The 25894-nt window shown below is 33.7% G+C and overlaps 2 protein-coding genes across 2 annotated transcripts in view; one reads left to right on the top strand and one right to left on the bottom strand.

Moving 5' to 3' along the window:
- The window catches only part of LOC113396086 (dynein beta chain, ciliary-like), a 35556-nt gene extending 23488 nt beyond the window's left edge, over positions 1-12068 (top strand). The window contains exons 48-82 of the mRNA XM_026633870.2: positions 83-260; positions 393-521; positions 603-822; positions 917-1078; positions 1184-1383; positions 1451-1617; positions 1731-1909; positions 2053-2130; positions 2309-2470; positions 2551-2799; positions 2883-2994; positions 3073-3335; positions 3417-3497; positions 3699-3914; positions 4180-4328; positions 4462-4621; positions 5358-5524; positions 5621-5822; positions 6229-6359; positions 6428-6712; positions 6811-7066; positions 7226-7407; positions 7672-7803; positions 7892-8024; positions 8095-8321; positions 8479-8602; positions 8672-8808; positions 9170-9365; positions 9578-9751; positions 9825-9893; positions 9974-10156; positions 10263-10436; positions 10585-10733; positions 11186-11380; positions 11898-12068. Coding sequence (XP_026489655.2) covers positions 83-260; positions 393-521; positions 603-822; positions 917-1078; positions 1184-1383; positions 1451-1617; positions 1731-1909; positions 2053-2130; positions 2309-2470; positions 2551-2799; positions 2883-2994; positions 3073-3335; positions 3417-3497; positions 3699-3914; positions 4180-4328; positions 4462-4621; positions 5358-5524; positions 5621-5822; positions 6229-6359; positions 6428-6712; positions 6811-7066; positions 7226-7407; positions 7672-7803; positions 7892-8024; positions 8095-8321; positions 8479-8602; positions 8672-8808; positions 9170-9365; positions 9578-9751; positions 9825-9893; positions 9974-10156; positions 10263-10436; positions 10585-10733; positions 11186-11380; positions 11898-11997 — 5921 coding nt within the window. The 3' untranslated portion in view covers positions 11998-12068. The remainder of the gene's footprint in view (positions 1-82; positions 261-392; positions 522-602; positions 823-916; positions 1079-1183; positions 1384-1450; positions 1618-1730; positions 1910-2052; positions 2131-2308; positions 2471-2550; positions 2800-2882; positions 2995-3072; positions 3336-3416; positions 3498-3698; positions 3915-4179; positions 4329-4461; positions 4622-5357; positions 5525-5620; positions 5823-6228; positions 6360-6427; positions 6713-6810; positions 7067-7225; positions 7408-7671; positions 7804-7891; positions 8025-8094; positions 8322-8478; positions 8603-8671; positions 8809-9169; positions 9366-9577; positions 9752-9824; positions 9894-9973; positions 10157-10262; positions 10437-10584; positions 10734-11185; positions 11381-11897) is intronic.
- Positions 12069-14257: 2189 nt separating this feature from the next.
- On the bottom strand, positions 14258-24076 carry LOC113396060 (uncharacterized protein). The gene is made up of 8 exons (XM_026633833.2): positions 23735-24076; positions 21382-21661; positions 18901-19034; positions 18537-18709; positions 18043-18308; positions 15312-17967; positions 14829-15223; positions 14258-14759 (listed from the first exon to the last, which is right to left on the bottom strand). Exons 1-8 carry the CDS (start codon positions 23966-23968, stop codon positions 14479-14481), a joined length of 4419 nt encoding a protein of 1472 aa, XP_026489618.2. The 5' UTR covers positions 23969-24076; the 3' UTR covers positions 14258-14478.
- Positions 24077-25894: the final 1818 nt, after the last annotated feature.

The following is a 25894-nucleotide window of genomic DNA, read 5'->3' as shown; positions in this document are numbered from 1 at the left end:
GTTGTAGATAGGTATGTTTTTATTTATAAAGAAAAGTTGAAGCATTAATCAGTAAGAAAAAGTGTATTTTTTTTTCAATTAGAAATGATACAAAAAGTACTCGAAAAGCCCTTGGAGAAAAAGTCAGGTCGTAATTTTGGACCTCCTGGTAGCAAATTTATGATATACTTTGTGGATGATCTCAATATGCCAGAAGTGGACACGTACGGTACAGTACAGCCTCATACGCTCATTAGGCAATTTATGGACTATCGTCACTGGTAAGTAAAGTAATATTATTTTGTAAATAAAAAAAAATATTCGTTTATGTGCTCTATACTAAGATGCTCAGTTCGGATTGAAGGGACATAATCTACTACTACTTTAATAATAATAATAATTATTTATTTTAGGTATGACAGACAGAAACTAAGTCTTAAGGATATATCTAATTGCATGTTTGTCTCGTGTATGAACCCAACCGCTGGTTCTTTCACTATCGATCCACGTTTGCAGAGACATTTCTGTACATTTGCCGTGAGGTAACGATGACTGTATATTAAATTATCTGGATTTATAAGTTTTAATTAAGGAAATGCTATAATCTTATAAAATGATATCAGTTTTCCAGGACTGGATGCATGTTTCCACATCTACAAACAGATTCTCTCGCAACATCTCGCTAATCCCTTGAACAAGTTTAATATCATCGTTCAGCGTTATGCAGAACCACTAGTTAACGCGGCACTTGCTCTTCATACGAAGCTCGCATCAACCTTCCTGCCTACAGCTATAAAATTTCATTATATCTTCAATCTTAGGGATCTTTCCAATATTTTCCAGGTAACGTATTTAGTTTTATTTTATTATGGATATCCGTATTTTTTTTGTGTATATAATTTCAGAGTATCTTATTAAGTAGTTACTTGTGTTGCAGGGTATACTATTTACAACAGGTGATGCCGTAAAAGCACAATCAGAATTGATCAGGCTGTGGATGCACGAAGCAACTCGTGTATATTCAGACAAGTTGGTAGATTCTTTCGACAATGAAAATTTCAACAAACTCATTACAGATGTTATAAAGAAAAATTGTGAGGTAAGTTTTAGCTTTTAATTTTCCACATATTTTCTTAACGATTTTTTTAAATTATTGTGATTCGGCTTGCTGTTGTTATATTTACACATGGAAATGATTTATCAGGATTTCGACGAAAATGTCGTGTTCGAGAAGCCTTTAATCTATTGCCACTTTGCGGAGGGTATTGGGGATCCTAAATATTTTCCCATCCGAGATTGGGCACAAATAAAACGTTTACTTGACGAGTCTCTCTCGTCTTATAATGACCTCGTTGCCACGATGAATCTAGTACTTTTTGAAGATGCTATGTTTCATATCTGCAGGTACTAATTACACGAATTCTTATTTGCAAATGTGTTATTCGTTACTAAAGTTTATATTATGTTTTAGAATAAACCGAATATTAGAAGCTCCCCGAGGAAATGCCTTATTAGTAGGCGTTGGAGGATCTGGGAAGCAGTCTCTGTCACGGTTGTCGGCTTTCATATCTTCACTAGAAGTTTTCCAAATCCAACTTCGGAAAGGATACAGTATCAATGACCTTAAAGTCGATCTCGGTAAAATAAGAACTATATATGATTAATATTTACTAATACATATTTATTAATAGTTATCTGCAAAAATAAAATAATATTTTTTATTACAATCAAGGGTTTTTCATTTATTACAGCCGCCTTAAACATAAAAGCAGGCTTAAAGAACATCGGCAATATGTTCTTAATGACAGACGCACAAGTAGCTGACGAACGCTTTCTTGTCCTCATCAATGACTTGTTAGCTTCGGGTGAAATCCCTGAGCTTTTCGCTGATGACGAGATTGAGAACATTATTAATGGTGTCAGAGGAGAGGTACATACATGTTTTAGCCAAATTTTATTTGTATTATATAAGCAATAGTAACATGCTATAGTAACTGAAAACAAAATCCAAATTCAACCAATTGCCTTTAATGCGATTTTTTAAATATACTATTAATTTTATTTTAATTTTAGACAAAAGCGTCTGGTGTTCAAGATACACGCGAAAATTGTTGGAGATTTTTCATTAATAGAGTGAGAACTATGTTGAAGGTAGGCAATCCCCGACTCCTTCAACCATGCCTTAACTGCTTCTTTACACTTATTTTCTCGAATTCAAATATGCCTATTAGGTAATATCTACTTTGTTCGTACAAAATAGAGGTTTTTTTTGTTTGAAATCAGAATAATTGGTATAAAATACAAATTATGCTTGAAATTTATTTTACAGGTTGTGCTATGCTTTTCCCCCGTGGGTGCTACGCTCCGAATTCGGTCGCGAAAATTCCCTTCAATTGTCAATTGTACGGCTATCAATTGGTTCCATGAATGGCCCCGCGAAGCACTTCGATCTGTGTCCAAGAGATTCATCTCTGAAGTAGAGGCTTTACCAGTATGAATTTTTATGTTATTCTGCATATGGGAATTTTTCGGTAGTGTCACTTATTTGTTTTTATTCTTTAAATTTTTTAGGCTGACCTTGTGGAGCCGGTTGCATGCTTTATGTCGCATGTGCATCAAAGTGTAAATCAAATGTCAGCTGTATATTTCCAAAATGAGCGTCGATATAATTATACAACGCCAAAAACTTTCTTAGAACAGATTTCATTATACGGTAAATTGTTAACCGAGAAGACTAACAACTTAAAAATGATGATATTCAGACTTGAAAATGGCTTAGAAAAGTTAGCATCGTGTGCTGCTGACGTAGCTATTTTAAAGGTATAATTGTGCTAATTATATACAAAAACTAACGATACTGTTTGTTAATCAGTATATTAAATAAAATCATATTGAAACGGTAGGTTACTCTTGCGGAACAAGAGCAAATACTAAAAGTGAAAAACAGAGCTGCAGAAGAACTCATTGAAGTAGTTGGTGCTGAAAGTGATAAAGTATCAAAAGAAAAAGCATTTGGTAAGTTGAAATTCAGGCAATTTTTGATTACTGATACGAATGTTGTACATTTTTAACCATTGGACATTTTTCAAACAGCTGCGGAAGAGGAAAAGAAAGTTAAGGTTATTGAAGAGGACGTAACAATAAAGGCGAAAATTTGTGCTGATGATTTGGCTAAAGCAGAACCAGCGTTGATTGCCGCCCAAGAGGCGTTAAACACTCTTAACAAGAATAATCTAACTGAATTGAAGTCATTTGGGTCTCCACCAGATGCCGTCGTAAATGTTACAGCAGCCGTACTTGTACTTTTTTCTAAGAAGGGTAAGATACCCAAAGATAGGTCTTGGAAAGCATGCAAGGTATTGAAACGAATAAAAAACATTGTCTCGAAAAAAATATATGTATTAAGCAAGTATTCAAAATAATTTTATTATTTTCAGCTAATGATGGCCAAAGTAGATCAATTTTTATATGACCTGGTATATTATGATAAAGAAAATATTCACCCTGATGTTGTTAAGGTAAGTTCTTTATTAAAGAATTGTAAAATGCAACATAAAGTTAGGTTTTAAGAAACAATAGGTTGTTCATAATGAACAATGTAGATCGGATATTTCTTTGTATATTATATTTGTATAGAAAAATGCCACGCTTTAACAATTTACTAGTGTAAAACAGAGCCTAAAAAGGTGTAAAAAAGTAAAATATGATTATTTCTGCAGGCTGTATTACCATACATAAAAAATCCGGAATTTAATGCAGAATTTATAATGTCGAAATCAGCAGCCGCAGCTGGTCTTTGTGCGTGGGTAATAAACATCGTCAAATTTTACGACGTGTACGTTGTTGTTGAGCCAAAAAGACGTGCTCTCAATGCAGCCAATGCAGAGTTGCAAGCGGCGAGGGATAAGCTCGCTTTTCTTACCGACCAGATTAAGGTACAAATGTAATTTTTAGACTGTTGGTGCAGAAATGGTTTTGATATAATAATTTTTTTTAATGAAAATTAACTTGTCTTTGGTGATGGAAAATATCGTGAAACCTGCATGTCGAACGAACTTCGAAAGCAGCTTTGTTGATAAGCTTTTAAATTCTTCTCTTCAATGTGACTTAATGTAGTAGTACAGACTTATAGTAGCTGATAAGTTACTCATTTTTTTATAATTAAAAAAAAAACATATATTTAATATACCACGAACGTAGGAATTGGAAGAAAAATTAGAAGAATTATTAAAAGCATTTCAAGAAGCGGTTAATGAAAAAATGAAGTGTCAAGCAGAAGCTGATGCCACAAATGCTACTATAGATTTAGCTAACAGATTGGTAAATGGATTAGCTTCAGAGAAAGTAAGGTCAGTTATATTTAAGAATTTAGAGAAACTTCAAGTAAGATGAACAAATTCATTTGACAGTTGGTTTTTTGAAAGGTTAAAATGCCACGTTGAATTGTCAGTATAGTGCTAAGTAATAATAATTATTTCTTAGATGGTCAGCAACTGTAGTGGATCTAAAGGAATCCGGAGTAATGCTGCCGGGAGATGTACTAGTTGTAACAGCATTCATATCTTATGTGGGCTGTTTTACTCGCCGATATCGCTTGTTACTCATCGACGAGGACTGGATACCTACGCTTGCGAAAACGGATGTTAGTATTATAAATAATAATCGGTAATATATATATGCTACACGTCTGATTTTCGTTATTTGTCTATAAATATTTCAATAATTTTGGGAAATCATGAACTTGATGTTTTTGATGTTTAAATCAAATCAAATCAAAATATACTTTATTCAAGTAGGCTTTTAGGAGCACTTTTTGAATTGTCAATGTTGGACCCGAAATCCAATAATAGTAAAAATGCAACAACTGATGATTAGCTTAATTTAGATTCACCAGTTTGTTATTATTATTTGTTAAATCATGCACATTCTAGACTTTTATTTAGTTCCACTCAATTGATACAGCTACGATATTGCACATAATGCAATATTAGTACACAGATTCAATAAAAGTGCCAAACAGCATTACTTAGTATAATTGTGTTCCGGTGTGAAGAGTGAGTGAGCTAGAGGCACAAGGAATATAACATCTTAGTTCCCAAGGTTTTTGGCGCATTGTCAAGACATTTGATGCGGCATTGTGTGTGGCCAGTGGTGACCACTTACCATCCAGGCGGCCCATTTGTTCGTCCACCTACGTATATCATAAAAAAAACTTTCAAAAATTATATGTTATCGAATTTGATAACCATTTTATCAATTAAATCAATGTTAACAAATTTAATTTTATGTTAATTCTATTACGTTTGTTGTTAGATATATCATAAGATGAACTGAATTTCTTTAAGCCATAGTACTATGTCTATATGATTTTGTTTTAGCCTAAAATTCAGACAACTGAAGATCTAGAGCCGTTATCAATGCTGACAGACGACGCTCAAGTTGCGACTTGGAATAACGAGGGTCTTCCAACTGATACGATGAGTACTGAGAATGCCACTATACTTACGAATTCCGCTCGATGGCCGCTTATGATTGATCCTCAGCTGTTAGTAAAGATTTCATATTGACGCCTAACTTCTTATTTAAATGAAAAACATAGTTAGATTTGCTTTTACCGTCCTAAAAATATATATTATAACAGGCAAGGTATCAAATGGATTAAGTCTCGCTACGGCGACGCTCTCGTTGTGATTCGCTTAACCCAACGTAACTACCTCGATCGTATCGAACGCGCTGTAAGCAACGGCGATGTAGTACTGCTCGAGAACATCGGCGAAAGTGTCGATGCCGTGCTCGAACCTTTACTTGGACGAGTGCTCATTCGCAAAGGAAAAGTACTAAAGGTCTGTTGATTTTTCGCAGTTGATGATTTTTACTATCAATATACGGCTTAACATAAGACAGTAATACTTTGTACTCCTGTATTTTGTACTTTAATACAAACAAGTGTAATAAAAAATAGCTTAAGCAACTCTACGAAATTATTACTATGACGTTACTATCACTTAGTATGATAAGTCTCCTACAAACACTAAAAATAAACGAACATGTAAATGATTAATGGTATGATAACCACATTAAATTCACAACCATCATTCATCACATCAACCGAAATTAATGTAATTAAAAATGTTATGATTAGCATGGCTATAGTAGTAGCAGTGACGATGTAGTGCTTGGAAGATAATCAAAATTTTAAACAAAATATTTTAAAATAGAATTAGTTTAATTTAAATGTAATATTTGCAGATCGGTGATAGAGAAATTGATTATCATCCAAATTTTCGTCTTATAATACAAACAAAGTTGGCAAATCCTCATTATCAACCTGAAATGCAAGCACAATGTACTCTTATAAATTTCACTGTAACAAGAGATGGGTAAGAAATCTGTTAGTATTTTTTTAAATAGAATAAATCAACGAATAAACAACGACTTCCGTTTCTAGACTTGAAGAACAGTTATTAGGAGAAGTAGTGAAAGCTGAAAGACCAGATTTAGAAACACTAAGAGCGGGACTCACGAAACAACAAAATGATTTCAAGATTACTTTGAAGAGTCTTGAAGACGACTTATTAAAACGCTTATCATCAGCAGGCCCGGATATACTTAGTGATTCGGCTTTGGTCATAAACCTAGAAACAACTAAAAAGACAGCTGCAGATATTGAAGTAAAAGTCGAAGAAGGAAAAGTAACTGCTGTAAAGATTGATGAAGCTCGCGAAAGATATAGGCAAGTTTATATTTAAAAATAAATCAGATCTTATATGAAATATTATTTTGGGTATGTTGGCTGTTCCGTTTTTTTTTACCTTGTCGTGTATTTTACAGACGAGCTGCTACTCGAGCATCAATCTTATACTTCATACTGAATGATTTGTACAAAATAAATCCGATGTATCAATTCTCACTCAAGGCGTATAGTGTGGTGTTTAAAGATGCACTCAATAAAGCTGAGCCCTCTGATGAGTTGGAAGTTCGAGTTGCTAACTTATTAGACAGCATCACCTTTGCTGTATTCGTTTACACCAGCCGTGGTTTGTTTGAAAAGGATAAATTGGTCTTCCTGTTCCTTGTCACTTTGCAGGTTAGATGTTTAACTATTCTTTTATCACCAATGATGGCCATATATACGTATTCTATAACCAAGTATCTGCATGTATAAGAATCTAGTCGATATTTTTTCGGCTACAAATTGGGATATTCAGTTAAATAAGATTATAAAGTCATTTTTTTTTTGGTGTAGATTCTACAAACTGATGGAAAAGTCGATCCAAGGGAACTAGACTTTTTACTTAAGTACGCAGTTGCACCGGCAAATTCACCGTACTCTTGGTTGTCTAATAATTCCTGGGGAGGAATTATAGCTTTATCTAAAATGGATGCCTTCGAAAATTTAGATAAGGATATTGAAGGAGCTACAAAGAGGTAATTGAGATCCGTATGGACTTCTTCGCAATATCTGGTCAACTCAAATATGAAGTTTTTTTTAATGCACAACCAGTATAATAACATAAGTTCATGTAAATTAAATATATAAGTATTATTAAACATGCAAATCACTCTTGTAATACATTCATTAAAGTTTATTTTATAGTAATGGTTTATTGCAAATGTTTTCAAATATTTCCAACCATTCAATTAATAAGTACTGCACCATTTAATAGATATAAAGGTGAAATATTTCAATAGATGGCAAAAGTATACGGATGGTGAAGCTCCAGAGAGAGACAAGTTGCCTGGCGAGTGGAAGAACAAGACGTCGTTACAGCGTCTATGCATACTACGTGCGCTTAGGCCGGACCGCATGTCTTATGCATCGGGGTATGTTATAATATTTACATTAAATGACTTTATATTAAAAATATTTGTAGCACCGAAAAACAATAGTAAAGGACGAAATAAATTACAGAGCTTTTTGTGAAGAAAACCTTGGGACAAAATATGCGGAGGCCAGAACTCCGCCGCTAGAGAAGTCTTTTGAAGAAAGCACGTCTACAACTCCTACATTCTTTATTCTATCTCCGGGAGTAGATCCTTTGAAGGTGATGAGCTGTTTTTTTAATGAATATTATTTTATTATAATGACCATGATTATTTTTTGATATATTTTAGGACGTTGAGAAGTTAGGTCGTAAGCTAGGATTTTCTACTGATAAAAAGAACTTCCACATTGTATCTCTGGGTCAAGGCCAAGAGGTGGTTGCAGAAGAGGCCATGGGTGTCGCCTCCGAAAATGGCCATTGGGTTATTCTTCAGAACGTACATCTCGTGGCAAAGTGGCTTTCGACACTAGAAAAGAAGATGGAGGAGACCTTTGAAAATCCCATTGAAGACTACAGGTATAATTCTTCCAGTTTATTTACTTATTTAATTATTTAATGAAAAAGTTAATTTTGCTATTGTGGTTTATGTCATGACTCTTTTAATTGTTTTTTATTTTAATTATATAAACTTTTATTTGTTATTGTAATGGGAAGTAAACTTTTTGTTTTTTAGATTATTCCTAAGTGCAGAGCCAGCGGGTGATCCTGCATACCATATAATTCCACAGGGTATTTTAGAATCGGCAATTAAAATCACTAATGAACCTCCGATTGGAATGTGGGCTAATTTGCACAAGGTAATTTTAACAAAGATTGAGATAAATGAAACTTACTATGATATTTTATTTTACGTTTAATTTATTTAGGCTTTAGATAACTTCAGTCAAGAGACTTTAGAAATGTGCAGTAAGGAAGCAGAGTTCAAAGCGGTTTTGTTCGCTCTTTGCTATTTTCATGCTGTTGTTGCTGAACGACGTAAGTTTGGACCACAAGGATGGAACAGGTATTTAAGATAAATATATTTTAAGCTACAAATTCATTCTACGTATGTACCTTATATAGAATTGTGCTACACTGCTAGTTCACTGATTATATATTTTATACATATTGGATACATGAAGATAGTTTTCTTGTCAATATAGTCAGAACCTTGAATTATAAAAACTGTATCATATTATATTTCGCAAGTGTCAAGTCTCATGTAAAGTAATTTAGTACTTTTAGTAGATATTTTTCTATTTTGTTGAAAATGCATCTGCAATAAATTTGTCGTATCTAAAAAGTTTCTGTTAACGAGTCTTGATATAAATACGGTGCAATTTAGTTTAAAATATATAAATTTTGGTCTTTTCTATTGTACGTAGAGTGTATCCTTTCAACTTTGGCGATTTGACAATATGCGTATACGTTCTATATAACTACTTGGAGGCAAACCCGCGCGTGCCCTGGGAAGACTTGCGATACCTTTTCGGAGAGATAATGTACGGTGGACACATCACCGACGACTGGGACAGAAGGCTCTGTAGAACTTTCTTACTGGAGTATATGCAGCCAGAACTGGTAAGCTAAATAAGTTTATAGGTACATCTTTTCTCGACGTCTTTTTATCGGGTTAAGCTCCATTTTGAATGGTAAATTTTGATTAGGTTGATGTTTGTTTATTTTAAATTTACTACGTTTCTTCTTTTCTACGTATAACTGCTATAGGTATAAAAATAAAATCCTTTTCTAAAAAACAATTGTTAAAGACTATTAGACTTTGGTAATTACAGGTCGACGGGGAGTTGACTCTGGCTCCAGGGTTCATATCTCCACCCAACTCAGACTATGTGGGCTATCATCACTATATTGACGATTTTCTTCCGGAAGAGACGCCCTATCTATACGGTTTACATCCTAATGCAGAAATTGGTTACTTAACCACTGTTTCAGAACGACTTTTTAAGGTATCGCGAATTTTAAATCTGAAATATTTACAGGAATATATCATATTATAATCATTATCTAATAATTTAATAGGTAGTCTTTGAAATGCAGCCGCGAGATGCAGGAGCTCAAGCTGGTGGCGGTGCAAGTAAAGAAGAAATGGTACTTTTCTAGTTTTATGTTAAAGTTTTTTATTAAGAATTGGGAACCCCCGAAACAATAATTTTACTTGTTACAAACAGGTGCGATACATATTAGATGATATTATGGATAGAGTACCGGAACCGTTTAACTTAGCTGAACTGATGGGCAAAGTGGAAGAACTGACCCCGTATACAATAGTCGCACTGCAAGAGTGCGAGCGAATGAATCGGCTCATGGGAGAGATCAGACGGTCACTAAAAGAGTGTGAGCTGGGTCTCAAGGTGAAGTTCAACACTTATAATCACAATAAATTATTATAATATAATATCTTCATCAAAACTAAATTTTAAATGTGATTTATCTAATTTAAAAATATCGTTGTAACAGGGCGAACTAACAATAAGCAGTGACATGGAGAATTTGATGGAGTCTTTATTCATGGATCATGTTCCCGAATCTTGGACAAAATTAGCCTATCCAAGTCTGCTAGGTCTTGCTGCGTGGTTCTCTGATCTCTGTTTGCGTCTTACAGAACTAGAAAACTGGTCTGGAGACTTTAATGTAAATATATTAACTAAACTATAATTAAATATAACTGATATATCTACAATTTCCTCTAGTAGCGTTTAAACGATGAAATAACAAAGTCAAGTATCTTTTACTTCGTTGTATTCCTTTGACACGGATATGTAATTAAATACTTCATCAGCTACCACCGGCGGTATGGCTTGCGGGTTTTTTCAATCCTCAGTCGTTCTTAACGGCCATAATGCAGCAGACAGCGCGCAAGAACGAATGGCCTCTGGACAAGATGTGTCTTAACTGCGACGTAACTAAGAAGAACAGGGGAGATTTTAAGTCAGTGTTTTACACTTTTGAACATAATGGAATTTATTGAATAAACGTAGTTTTTATTTAAATGTTGTTGCAAAAAGTTTTAAATTATTTAATCGTAGATCAATCAAATATTTCTAGAACTGATTTCCAATTTCAATATTGTTCACGGTTTATATTTGTAGCGTTGTTGTTTATTATCTGTTTATTTATATATTAAATAATTGCGGTTTTTACTGAAGATATCAAAATAGCTAAAACTCGATAGTTCAGATTCTGTTTTTATTTATGACTTTTGAGTACTATAAAATATATTACCATTGCAAAGTTTATCCTCGAAAGGCGAGCTAAAAATACCTTTGCTAAATGATCTTTATAAAAAACCAAGATCATGGCTTTTTAATAGAACAGAACACCCTTATTGTACTTATTATATTACTTTATTTCCAATACTTATTTTGACTATTTAACCCCAGTGCACCTCCACGCGAGGGTGCCAATATCCACGGCCTATATATGGAAGGTGCCCGCTGGGATACATCCACGGGTGGTATCGTGGAGTCACACATGATGGAACTGTTCCCCATGATGCCTGTCATCTACATCAAAGCAGTGACGCAGGACAAGCAGGACACGAGGAATGTGTACGAATGTCCGGTTTATAAAATACGGTAAGTAACGAATACGAAGGTTTTTTATTTGTCATAAACGACTACAGCTCATAATTAATGTACTGTTTGAATAAGAATACTTGGTAGTAAAACTTGTTGCTAGCCCGCTATACAGCAATACTTAGTACTGTTGTGTTCCAGTTTGAAGGGTGAGTGAGCTAATGTAACTACAGCCTCAAGTGACATAACATCTTAGCTCCCAAGATAGCTGGCGCATTGACGATATAAGGAATAGTTAATATTTAATGTTTATGGTTAAGAATTCCTTACAGCGTCAATATATGTGTAGATAAAAGGTATATTATAAAACAAAAAACGAAAAATTTGTTCATAAAATCTATCTATCATTTAAAATTTTAGAAAATTAAGTAATGATTTAGAAGTAATATAGTCTCGGACTTAATGTGCACGAAATACGATCTACATGTTACCTATATGTATGTAAGTGTAAGGTCCCAAACATGCACATGTTAGCTAAAACACTTTCAAAGGAAAAGGTATTTTTCAATATTTGCAGAATGCGTGGTCCAACGTTCGTTTGGACGTTTAACTTAAAGACGAAGGATAAGCCGACGCGCTGGACCCTTGCCGGTGTTGCGTTGTTGCTTGGAGTGTAACAATTCCTCATGGATTTGAGTAATTGTCATGTTATTATTTAATTTTCTTATATTATGCCTTAATATGTTAATAATGTTGTGAGGATAAAATTAATAAAAATAAATAAATTTTTTTATTTCATTTATTACGTGGTATTGGACATTTCAAGTTTAAATCAAAATATAATTAAGGATTTTCATAATAATAGTTTAGACATTGAAAATGGGATATCTAGATAAAAATCTATCGGCTTCGCCGAAAGCGAAAGTTCACCCGAATATTAACATAACAAAAACCAGAATAGTTGGGTTTGCAAACTAGTAAAAGGTATTATTACAGTAAAATTATTTCATACTCTTATTACTCATATTGATCTTGAATAATTAAATAATATCAATTAAAATTAAAACATTAAAGAGGAAGCCCAATAACATAACATTTACCTATACCTATTTTAAAATAGTGTCGTAATATTTTGTAAGAATTCGGTGATTGAATATCAACTATACTAGCGGCAAGATACGATGGCCGTTTTGACACATTAAAAAAGTGATGTGAAATATAAATTTATTATCGATATAATATATTCAAATCTTTGTTTTTTTGCAAGTAATTTAATTCAAGTTTTTGTTCCAAGTAGTATCTGATTAAAAAGGTTTAATAAAAATAAATATAAAATAAGTTTAAGTAATATATTCGAACGAAATCAATTTAAATCAAAAATTGGAATTAGAATGAATAACTTTATAAACACATTACATACAAGAAATAGGTTACTCTAACGACCGGAAATCCTCTTTCGTCTTTCCCATGTAATGATGTAGGTACGTTCTGTTGCCTGTTCTGAATACTAATATTATTTCTATTATCATTTTCTACAATAAACATATATAAATAAAATAAATAATTTATAAAATAGATAAAATATTTACTGTCAACACAAATATAACACCGTCTACGAGGTCGAGTGTGAGAGTGTGACGTACACGTTTACGCAAAAAAAAAAAAGTTATCTTCGCGGTACCCTAATATTTGTAGTTTAGAAATCACATTCGATAAATTTTATGACTAACTGCACGTCACTATTGACAATAAAGAACAACAATTTGCTCCTTTGATATAATTATTTATTAAATACGAAACTTCATGAGCGGGCAAACGTCAAAACGGCCATCATAGCGTGCCGCTACTATAATTACGATTAATCACTGTCATTCGACGATTTGTTGTATTTATATATCAATAAGTTATGATAGTCTACAATGGCAGTGATACTCATGATAATGATCGATTAGTTCTAAAATATAATAGGTACATCTGTTAATTTATTATATAAATTTGAATCAGCCGTTTTATTATAAAAATATACTTATTACTTGAAATTATCAAAAATATTGTTATTTGTTTCACGATATAAATACATATAATAAATGTGACAAATTACTTATCAATAATGTGATTTAGCTAAAGTACTTGAAATAAGATTTAATGATTTTGGAAAAGTAATAAACTCAAAGAGAATTACAAATATTTTGTATTTCACTTAAAACTAGTTTGCATAGATTGTTAATAAAATTATCATAGAGCAAGAGCCCTTGCAGGATATATCTTAAGTTTAGGTAAAGATTAATATTTCTTCAACCCAAGCAGAAATGTTCGGCTACTTTGAGCCTGGAATGGCAATGTTTTTCTCCGGTAACAGATGCATAAAATACACTAAAACATCACAGTAAAAATCATGATTTTTCGATATATTCTGTGACTCCTCGACAGACACTTCACGACATATTTTCATAAATTAAAGTATTATTAACTTTCTAAAAATTTTTGTAATATAAATTTCATTTTTAAATGTTTAAATATGCTTCCCAAGCAGCCAGGCTAAATTCATATGAAAATCGGAGTAAGGTAATGAAGGTGTGACGCGTTCACGGGCTTTTGTACCATTAAGTTGTTTTTGGATAAAAAAATAATATATAGTGTTACGAGACTAGCCCTAGCCTCCATACAGAGCTACGTCATAGGATATTATAAATATATACAATTATTATTATAATTAATTGATCAATAATTTGTACACCTTTAGTTAATATTATTTTATGGGATAACATTTAATACTGGCATGTAACACTATTTCTTATTTTAAAAATGATTGAGCTGTCATAAGGAAAACAATTGGATGATTGTGAGGGATTGTAAAGACATATAGAGAGATTGGAGCATCATTGTAAAAAACATAATTTTATTTTGCCACCCCGAACTACTGAAATTACAATAGTTACAATAAAAATAAATTCGGTATATGTAGAACAAAAATGAATTTAATCTATTTACATAAAATATATAACACAACCGAATTATTTGAGTATATTTTCAATTTTAATTTATCTAAATATTATAGATCCTCTTTTATTCATTTGTGCAAATTGTGTTAACTATTTAAATTAATATATAATATAACAATCTGTTAGTACTATGCTTACTGTATCGGTTCATCAATATCACCCACTTTTCGTCTTGGTTGATGATTTGGGAGAAGCGTTATCGTCAGATGGTGGTTCAGAACCTTTGACAGTAAACGTTACATAATACCTTTTATTTTTATCCAATTTCTCAGCTGGTAAGGCTATAAGTTGTCTTTCTGTACCATGTGACACTTCCAGAGTTACGTGTGCTTTTCCAGACGGTGGTTTCGATTTAATTTTGGGTAAAAACCCTTTAGATTTACTTGTACCTGCTGTAGCTGGCTTGGGCATTGTGTGGTGATTCCATTTATAGGGAACTTAAAAGAAAGAGTTATATATAAATAAACTTGAAATCATAATTTCATAGTAATAAATTGGTTACTTACTATATGCGGAGCAAGGAATTCCGGTATAAGCATGTACTGCATGATAACACCGATGAGTTTTACTCGTGCATAGGCATGGGTTATCAGGGATAACACTCATTTTGTATAATTCACTTTCTCCATAATCAAAATCTATTGCCTTTTCTGGTAAATTATCCAAATGTCGCTTTCCACTTTTTTGTAGTTTTCTTAAACTTTCATAAAGAAATTTTTCAAAACTGCTGAATGAATAATCGGTGCTATTATAAGGACCCAACCCAACATTCGATAGACTAGATTTGTTAAATTCATCAATAGCCCTTTTCACTAAGACAGCCTCATTAGCTTTACTTGTCCTTATTTGTAAACGTTTAAGTTCTAATAAATGCTGAAAGATTTTTCGTTCGCAATAATACCTGAAATCGTAATATCGGTGATTGAATTGTAAAAATGTTAAAACAATATTGCGGATATCATTAAAAATATATCAAATAAAAATATTACCTCCTCATATTTGTTTGTATTCTTTGTGTGACAGACTTCATATCTACAGCTTTCTTATCCCCTGGTTTTCGAACCGGTATTTTACTGTCAGATTTTCCTATATGTCTTGCACTTCTGCGTTGTTGGTAGTACGCATTAAGTCTAGGACTCATAATAAAACGTTGAACTGGGCGTGGACTAGGTTCAAAACCAGAATCCATTAAGCCGCTAGATTCATAACCTCTCTCGGAATTCTCACTTTTAGACCTGATAGTAATTCTACTTTTCAATCTACCTTTCTTCCGAAAACGTTTCCTTCGACCATTTGCTTCTGATAGACTATAGTAAACTTCGTTATCACTTATACTGGCGATTCTTCCGAATGAACTTTCTCTTACAGCGCGCATGGTTTCTTCGCCCATAGTGTTTGATTTTTTTAATATTCCGACGCTTAACTCTGCCGTACCTACAGTATCCGATAGAACTTTATAACTTTCGGTTTCATAAATACTGCTTTTTCTACTGCTCACTTGACTATCTTTTGAAGATTTACTAATACGCCTAGGAGAAATTTGTGACAGTGGTAGACTAGTTTCACAATCTCTTTCATCTGGACCCTGATTTATTGTATCATTATCTAGTATTGTTATAATACCTTTATCAGGAATTTGAATATCTTCACTGCTAGCGGCTTTAGAACTAGTTAGAACTTCATCATGATCTTTTGCTAAAACACTTTCACTTTGCTTAAAAAGTTCTTTTTCAGTCTTTTCATCATTTTTATTATTTGTAATATGCTCTCCCATTAAACATTCGGAGTTATTATCTGAGTCCTTAATTTTGATTATTTCGTCTTTGTTTGAAAAAGATACGCTCGGTGAAATCTTGTCTTCTTGATTTTTACCTAGATTTTCTATACTTGATTTACAATCATCTTTATTGTCAGAATTATTTTTATCTGGGCCAGATAAAATTTGAAAAGATGTTATTTTCTTTATATCCAAGCTATTGTCATTGCTGTCTTTTTGTTGTATTTGTGCATTTTGTGTTTCGTCGTTCGTGTGTTTATCTATTATTAATTGTTCATTTTCAAGAGTTTCTGGTTCTTTATCTACTTCTTTTAATGATTCAGGTCTATCTATTTCACTTTTTAAATTAGATTCATCTTTTACTTTATCAGAATCATGAATAATTTTAGTTATATCTTCTTCGTCAGTTTTCAAACTGAAACTTTTTTCAGTTGTATCCTTTTCAGTAGATGGCTCCAATTTTTCCAACGCTTTTATCTCAACCTTTTCTTCTATCACATTGCTCTGAACATCATCTTCTTTTTGTGTTTTATCATCTTGCTTTGATGGTTCATCTAAATCTTTATGCATAACAGATAAATTTGTAGTTTCTATTGAAACATTATTCGATGAATCCAAAGTGACAGTCAACTCAGAATTCCCATGCTGACTAGATTCACGTTCCATATGAATTTGAGCTTCTGTAATTACCATATTAGTCTTAACGGATATTGTATCAGTTTCTGTTTCACTGTGAGCTTTATTTTTTGATACTTCGGCTTCTGTTACTGGTTCGATTTCTAAGTTTGTTTCGAACGAATTAGAGGGTAGACTTTTACTTTTACTATTATCTTCTACTTCAATATCTTGAGGCTTGTTAATATTTTTAAATTTAACAATATTCACGCTTTGTTTTTCACTATCGTTTTCGATTCTAATAGATGTTTTTTTCCCCTTACGTTTCATGCTTTGACGTTCGCTTGATTCAGAGCTACTGTCTGATGATGATGTTGATTTCCGCTTACTTCGCTTTCGATGTCGCCTACTTTTCCTTTTTTTTGAATAACTCGGTGTTTCCGATGAACTTCCTGATGAAGACCGTGAATAACGATGACGATATCTTGCACAACTTCTACTCCTTCGAGATGGTTCACTTTTCGATCTGCTTTTCTTATCTTTTGTATCTCTTTTAATTTTCTGTTCTTTTTCAGGGAATTTGTCATATAATTCGTACTCGCTATCATAACCATCACTAAAACTCCGTTGTTTTTCTATACGCTTTTGTCTGCGTTCAGAGTATCTGTCCCCGTATTTCTTTGTTTTCTTTTTCATTTTACGATCTTCAGATGAGGTACTACTACAACTCTTTGACTCTATATTATCCCTTTTAATAATACGCCTCCTGTCTGAAACTGGACTTGACAATTCAACTACTTCACGTTTTTCTATTCGAATCCGATCACGTACATCAATTTTTGTACTTGTTACTTTTCTCGTTGGTAATGCAGATATTGGTGCAGCATCAATTACAATATGTGTATTTGAAAGTTTTGTAGCAGGTAATCCACCTTGCATTTGTAAATATTTTGCAGTAGACCGATGACCCCTACTTGTTGCACAATCTAAAGGCGTCAAAGGTTCATTTTTTGATGATCTAGCAACAGGATTCACTTCTGCCCCCCGATCTAATAACAGACGGCAAAGATCAGCATTATCGGTAGCCGCAGCAATGTGAAGAGGTGTTCGTCCTTCATGATTCGTTGCATTCACTTGTGACGGTCTTCCATCTAATAACCATTTTACTAATTCTCGGCGTCCTGATGCAACAGCTTCGTGTAATGGCAGATCACCTTTTGAATTTCGCAACCATAGATTTGTTCCTCTGGCTCCTAAAAATAAATGCCATTATGTTAAATTCTAAATATTTTCTACAAATCAATCGTGCATCTGCCCTTTCTACTAACCAAGAATGCGTACAGTCTCAATTTGGCCTTTAGCAGCTGCTGTATGAGCAGGACTTCTGCCTCTTCGATCCTGTCGATGAGCATCTGCCCCATGAACTAACAAAGCAGAAGTTGCGTCTGCATGACCTAATGCAGCGGCATAGTGTAGTGGAGTACAACCATGCGAGTCTGCGACATCAACACGAGCACCGCAAAGACCTACTAATGTTTCTAGGGCTTCTGTATGTCCTCGCGCCGATGCACAGTGTAAAGCTGTTAACCCATCTCTGTAACAATGGTAAACATAAAATCAATATTTTTAACAAACATATTGATTAAATGTTGCATTTTAATTAAAGGCAAATCACTCAAAAACATTTTTAATGATTGTAGTGTAGCTTTCTAATGCAAAAACAATTAAATGTTTAATGATTTTCTTAGTATAAATATAAGTGAAAACTAAAACTACTCATAAAAAATCGTATAAATATTATTCAATCTATTGTAAATTATACCTGTCAGCATCGTCAACACTTGCGCCAGCTTGATGTAACGCTAACACTGCGGCAGCTGAGCCGGCGGATGCAGCCCACAGTAGTGGCGTACGACCATCTGCGTCCCTGACTTCTACTCTCGCATCGCCTTCTTTTACTAAAGCCCGGAGCACTTCCAAGGCTGCTCCTCTGCTCTATGTTATAATTGAAAAAATATTATGTATATTATTATGGAAAAATGATACATTGCAGAGTATTAGTTATTTAAAGGATTTGTAAAGCATCTTAAAACTGTAATATAAATATTGTAATCTGCCTACTAATTTACTATGAGAAGATAGTTTAAATTTATTTTTCTAACAGAAATTTTTGCTATAAGTAGTACCTGGTGATCTGTAGCAGCAGGTGCTCCACACATTTGCGCGGCGTAATGCAAGGGATATCCACCGTGTTGGTCTGGAGTCGCTGCGTCAGCTCCTGCGGCCAACACCGCTCTTAGTGCTCCCACCTCGCCACAGACTATAAAATAATTATATTCAATAACAACCATTGTTGCTTGATGACCGATGAAAACTACACATGAGTCTAGTCAGGCTCAATTTAACAGGAGAAATTTCCTGTTAAATTGAGTATTTTAATTTCTTTATATGTTTGTGTCGCAATGACTTTTAACTATTTTATAAATGAGATAAAAACAGTTAATATTATTTTCGGGAGATAGAAAAATTAAATAGATTATCTGAGGACACTCAAAAATTGACGATCATTCAAATCGGAATAAAGTAATAAAAATATAGTTTTTGAAAATATATGGTTTGGTCAGGCAAACGGCATAACCTTCTTCATATTACATACGTAAATCGACTAATCGGCGCAACGGTTACTGTTGCGTCACTGTTAGAATTCGATCCGGCTGCGAATAATTGAACAGACTATACAGTATTTGTTATAGCCTGGATCTAGGTGGTTATGGTCCCACAGGTATAAATAAAAGTAGCCAAATTTTAACAATACTTTCGCTTAATTATGATGCTATACAGCTAATAGAGGAGAGCTGAAACCTTACCACAACTTTTTAGTATTAGAATTCCTGTAAGACTAAGCAAAATTTCCAACAAGTTCTAACTAATTACGTTGTTTGTTATCTAAGACTTTATATCGTTAGTCATTACTAGTAATTCATGACAAAAAGACCTTTTTACCTAACTTTAACAAAAGTTTGACATTGAGAAAACAGAGTTGACCTTTTTAATGTTTGTGACGGAAAACTAAGTCCTAGATAGACGTAATCTGGGGGTTCAAGGACCCGGCCTTGTTCGTCGCTCAATAAAGTAGTTACGACACCCCTTGCCTCCTTAACAACGACATACAAACTTTGGTCACTCTGCCCCTTACTAGCCGTTACAAATCATCAAAAAACAATTTCAAGCTATGTTGTATGAAACATTATATTCGTGTAGTTTATCATGATTAGCATTTTTGTTGCTTTGTTTATTATCATATACTTTGATGACGTCACGTAATTTAGTGAGCAATTATAGTTTATTTTATACATTAGTTACAAAAGTAAAGGTCACAGAAAAAAGAAACGATAGGTCAACAGCGTGTTTAGTCTGTCCAAATTCGTAGGTTAGCTGTGATTATACCAAGTAACAAATTAGGTCCGCATTTTATTAATGTACTTTAAAATCTGTCTTTTTTAAAGACAAAGTACTAGGAATGAAATAGATTAAAGAGTTATTTGTAAAACAGGCTAATTATTTTTAAATAAGTATTTTCTATTGATAAACAAAAGTAAATAATTAAATATTCCATTATTTAAGGTTGAGAATTTGTATCGAAGACAATTTACATTTGTTCTTTGAAAACACTAATTGTGACCGATAATTTGAATTGAGATGAATGCTATGATTTACACCAGTTGACAGTCCTAAGTGCTGTGGCGTGCACGCGGAACGTCGATTCCACCGTAGCGGCGATAATGCGAAACCGGTTTCACCGCGGAATGACTTCTCTGTACAACTTACTCAGCAAACTGGTCTAGTGGAGACGTCATGCGCAAATCCGTTTTGCATTCTTGATGTGAACAATAACCGAGTTAATAATACGCTCGCTACTACCGATCATCTTTCTTCATTATATAATAAAAAAAGTTACAAAAAAACTGATCTTCTATTTTCACATATCATTTTAGGCGTTTTTCGTAAAAAGAAATAATAATTTAACGATATAATATAAATTGTATACGTATTTTATATTATTACGATAGTTTCTATAACTGTATGTGTGTTGAGCATTTTATTTAATTTTGTCTTTGGTGTATCTTCCTATTGTTTGATGAAATTGAGTAGTTTAACCTGTCTGTATGTTTTTATTTACGACAGCATCGCAGTCGAAAATGTTGAATTAAAATTTTAGTTGTTTTTTACTCGTTACTCTCAGTTATCTATCTTAAAAGGCTAGCAGTTTCGGGTTATTAATCAGCAGCGAGAATCGTGGAAGCAATAATATAAAACTTTTTATAGAAGTATAGTTCTCAAAAATATGTTATGTATTATTGTCCGCGATAGCATAAATGAACAATATAAATTGTATAGATTACACTCGTCTGAAGTTAAAGAAAGTAGCTGATAATTGCAAGTACATGGCGATATATAGTATTATTCAAAAGTTTTTAATTTTTATGTACTTACATTTCCTGCATACATAAAGACACTACCAAGCAATTTTAATATCAAGATTACGTGGTTGTTAAAAAATAGAATATTTTTTTATTAATATAGTTTTAATATATTACTTAAATATATTAATGACTGCAAACATTACCTACATCATTTATTACCTTAATATAGTTTAAAGAACTTGCCTGTAGCCCAATGAACAACGGTATGCTGTTCGTTATCCTTCGCGTTGACATCCGCACCCGCAGCCAGTAGTGTTTGCACGAGTGGTACGTTGCCGTGAACAACAGCTAAATGTAACGGTGTTAGACCATCAGCATCACGCGCATCAGCCAGCGACGGAGCAGCCATTAGCACACGGTCTGCGCACGCCGCACGCGCTGCCTGGCTTGCACCCGCGCCGCTTGAAGCACAGTAGTGCAGCGCGCAACGTAGACTGCGATCACGAATACGTACCGATGACGGCTAAAAAATATTATTTTTTGTAACTCTAATTGTTGAATAAATTTAAATAAATAGGATTATTGGTTTTAAACTTAACAGTGATAATAAAACAACCCTTAACAAAGTTTTATTTCATTCTTTGACTCAATGATGACGCAATGACATTGGGATTCAAATGGCTTTAACATCGTAATATTTTAGTTAATACAAAAGGGAATGTGTAGCCTACAATACACAATCAAAACTCTCAGTTAGCTAAAGCGTTTTGCATCGAAAATCACAGTGCATTATGGCAATATTGTCTATGACAATTTTATCTACCGATTAGTTGAAAAATTAGAGAAATAATAATAAGATAAATTTCGGTAACTGTACCACTGCTGGGTTAAAAACCCTCTCCTCTTACGAATTATGTGAAGCAGGTGGAAAACCACCACACTGCTCTAATGTGGCTGGAGGATAAATATGTGACAGAATTTCATCCAATGCTGAATCTCATCTTAAGTAGTTTTCCTTATGGTGAATGAAAATATCTGAGGATGTTGATGTCTGACGAGCACGGAACTACTATGGCAAATGAAAGTTCAGCGGTGCTTGTGATCTCCGGTTAAGACTCACTGGGCTATCTCGACTCAAAATTCACGAGGTTTAAGTGATAAACATAAGGAAAACAAGACTACATTCATCTTGGTTTATATAATAATAATAATTTATTGGCGTAAAAAGGAAATATTACAAAAATAATTTTATATATATAAGTTTACACAGTATGTATGCCTAATGCCTATAGTTAAATGAGGTATATTGGAATTCCATTTCATGTCATTTTTTAAGTGTGGAGTCAGTGAAACTATTTTCGGATGAGTAAAAGAAATATAAATCGTAATGGCTGTTTCGGTATACACGGCCCGTACGCCGATTTTTATTTAAATGTTATTAACTGAAACTGCAGCTTTCACCCGCGCGAAATTTATAAAACATTTCCTATAGCACGCATGCCGACACCCCCTTTTACCTTCTCGAGGCGTGAATGAACAAAAGGAGCTTATCTCCTTCCCTGCGACTACCATACCAATTTTCACCTATGTCGGTTCAGGGGCTTAAGTGAAAAGACGTAACAGATATAGTTATTTGCGCATTTATAATATTAGTATATATATTGATAAACTTGCGTTCAGGCGCCTGTTGGTGCAGATGTGGCACTTCTGGTGTGATAGATACCTTATTTATTATATATATTATTTTTTCCTTAATACACACTAAAGACAAAACTAAATGTAGACAAATAGTCATTTACTAAACAGATTGAAACTGTTATAGTCCAGTAAACGCAACACTACTTGAAATATTTTAAACATATTTTTTCCATTATATACATAACATATTATTAATGAATATTCGTTTACATATTGTGATTTGAGGTTTTCAAAACTAACATGTTAACGTAACATAAGCAACTTTCGTTTTAAATATATATATGTACCAACGTAACACAAGAAGTTCCGTAACATCGTGGGGCTGGGTATACCTATTGATTGACTATGTGTTCCCCGCGGTTCAATATTCACCCCTACCACTAGTGCATTTCTTTAACAGCTATTCAATATAATTGTTTCCAAAATGCCGTATTATAAAATACATTGATATAATGTTTCGCTGTATATATGAACATACTGTATACATACTTATAAAGCGACTTATATCTAACATAATCAAGTTAATAACTAAATTATTAATATTTAAATATTATGTTTATTTAAATGTAATGTTGGTGTAGTATGTTTTTAAAATTGTTCATCATAATAAACTTACAACACCAGACATACTAACTTAAAATGTATTGTTTACTAGGCGATGCGATACGACTGACGGCGTCACGAAGCTACGAGTACCTACATCGCGTGCCAAAATTAAACACCAGAAACAAATCTAAAATTCATATTTTACAGCCATTAATGGTATGGCTCGCTCTTGATTTATATCAAAACATATTTTGTACTGCACCAAAAACTACTGTTAATCCAAAAAAGTATAACTTTATTATGCATTTTTTTTAATCATCTTTTATTGATTGACAGATCAAACAAAACTTACATCTTTATTGAGTATATCAATAACAGATTTATAGTTCGCCTGTTGACAGGCGTACATAAGTGGTGTGCAGCCTTGCGGCAGAGGGATGTTTGCATCACCCTTTTTGAAGCCGTTCTTTTCTCGTCTGATCTTAGTACTTTTATCGACGAGATCGCCTCCTGTACGGTGCTTTTTAGATTTTTTCAGTATGCTCGGGATGGGCTCGCCCCGGCCGCTCACTTCGCGCTTTTCCATAACAAAAGAGGACTAAAGTGGCTCGCGTGCCATGTGTCGGTATGAGTTGCGGTAACTATAGCGAGCCGCGACGAGCGGGCGCGGAGGGCGCGAAGCTCCGACTGACCCTTGAAACTCGTCTAAAACAACGGCCAGCGGCCACCTACTGCCCGCTTGGACAGAAAAGGTGTTCGGGCTACACGCAACGCCAAACAACGCGAGCATCAAACCAGGTCAAGAAAATTAAATATAAATGGTCAATAATTATTATAATTTACACAAAATATCTACAACTAGAAATTTATTTTTTACCGTAATATACCAAGTAGTATCTTAGAAGCCATGTCAAAATCCTACCGGACTTTGTATTATGATTACTTTTATATGTCCCCATCTTCCTGTATTGCACGTGTTAGCGGTATTAAATTGAATGATCAGTTCGACCTTAGAATTTTTCAAATAGGCACAAGGTTAAAAGCTGTGTGATTGTTGTGGAAGGTTCCTAGGTAACTGTTATGGGTGTTATTAGGTAGTCATTATGTTGAAGAATAGCCTTTGACTTATCGTGTTAGGGTGTGATGCGTGACGTCATGCATCGTCCGACCCTAGGGCTCTTGATGGTAATCGAAAGTTAATTTTTATAAAATAATCAAGTTTCGAACTAGATTTGAATTTGGCGAACTATAAAACTATTTTGCCTCGCATTCGCATACCTACAACGTACTACTACTAATTAATAATTAAAAACAGAGTAATGATGCTAATTTTAATTCTTACAAAAAGAACTAGTACATTTATTAACATAAGAATTAATAACATTAAGTGCTTAAATATGTACAAATATGAATTACAATTAGTTACTGTATAAATCTTATATTAGATTATAATATAATTAAGTAAGTATTAAAGCTCTTTAACACGTGTTCAACACTTGCTTATATAGATCGTTTTATAAGGGTTTCACATTATGTTTTAAACGGTCCTAAGCTATACTTCCCTCCTTTTATAGTGCCTATTAAAAAAATCGAGGTTCACGTATTGATTATGTTTTAATATACAATCAAAACCGTCCGCAAGCGTTGTCTGCCTTAAACTTCTCCGAAACGCGCTATATATTATGTAATAAGTTATTTCAGTTACGCAATAGATACATTTGTTTTGTATCCGCGATTATAAAACCCCATAACCCGTGTCGGTCGGACACGAACTTGCTTGAATTATTTAAATACATACATTTGGTGGATATCAAAGGCCTGGTTGTGACCCACTAGCCTGTATTCAAAGTTTGTAGACGAAAAATTTAGCGTTGTTCGTTAAGCTGCTTACCAATAAAAGTCACGATAAGGTATTTATTGTTGTTTTACTTTAAGATAAATCTTTTACTCAAACCGTTCACTCTAGGTTGTACGCAAAGCCATAACGTACATAGATAGAGTAAATGGGGGAGTCCTTTCATGTTCCCAGTCTATCAGTTTCATTAGAGTAACTTTCTACAAATGAACTAATTTCTGATGTTCCAATTTTATCAACTTACAAGTAGAACTAAATTGTAGAAAATTCACCTTCGAATATCGCAAAATTCAAATATCAGATTCTTCTAGCATACTACAAATTCGTAATATACAACTAATTCAAGCTACAATTATTTTATTTCGCAACGATTTGGGCTGGGGATGTAAATTCTGTCTCAACAGCCTCACGCCCAGGCGAGCTTAAAAGACAAGATGTAAGTCTGGGGCCATTCCAGTTCGCAATTTTCTATTTAAGTCGGCCCTGAGAAGGATGGCAGTCTGGATGGTCACAAAGCCATACTCTCTAGCGAGGAGTTTGAGATCGGCCCTTTGAGTGTAGCACAGCACGAGAGGCCCGCGGATTTGTTATCAACACAATCCCGCAGCTACTCCGATCCGTGCCGAGCACAGCCATAACAATGGTTTTTTAGCGCCC

Source organism: Vanessa tameamea, chromosome 19, assembly GCF_037043105.1.
Source record: "Vanessa tameamea isolate UH-Manoa-2023 chromosome 19, ilVanTame1 primary haplotype, whole genome shotgun sequence".
NCBI lineage: Eukaryota > Metazoa > Arthropoda > Insecta > Lepidoptera > Nymphalidae > Vanessa > Vanessa tameamea.
The sequence above is the reverse complement of the archived record's forward strand: the minus strand, read 5'-3'. Positions and strand labels throughout refer to the sequence as shown.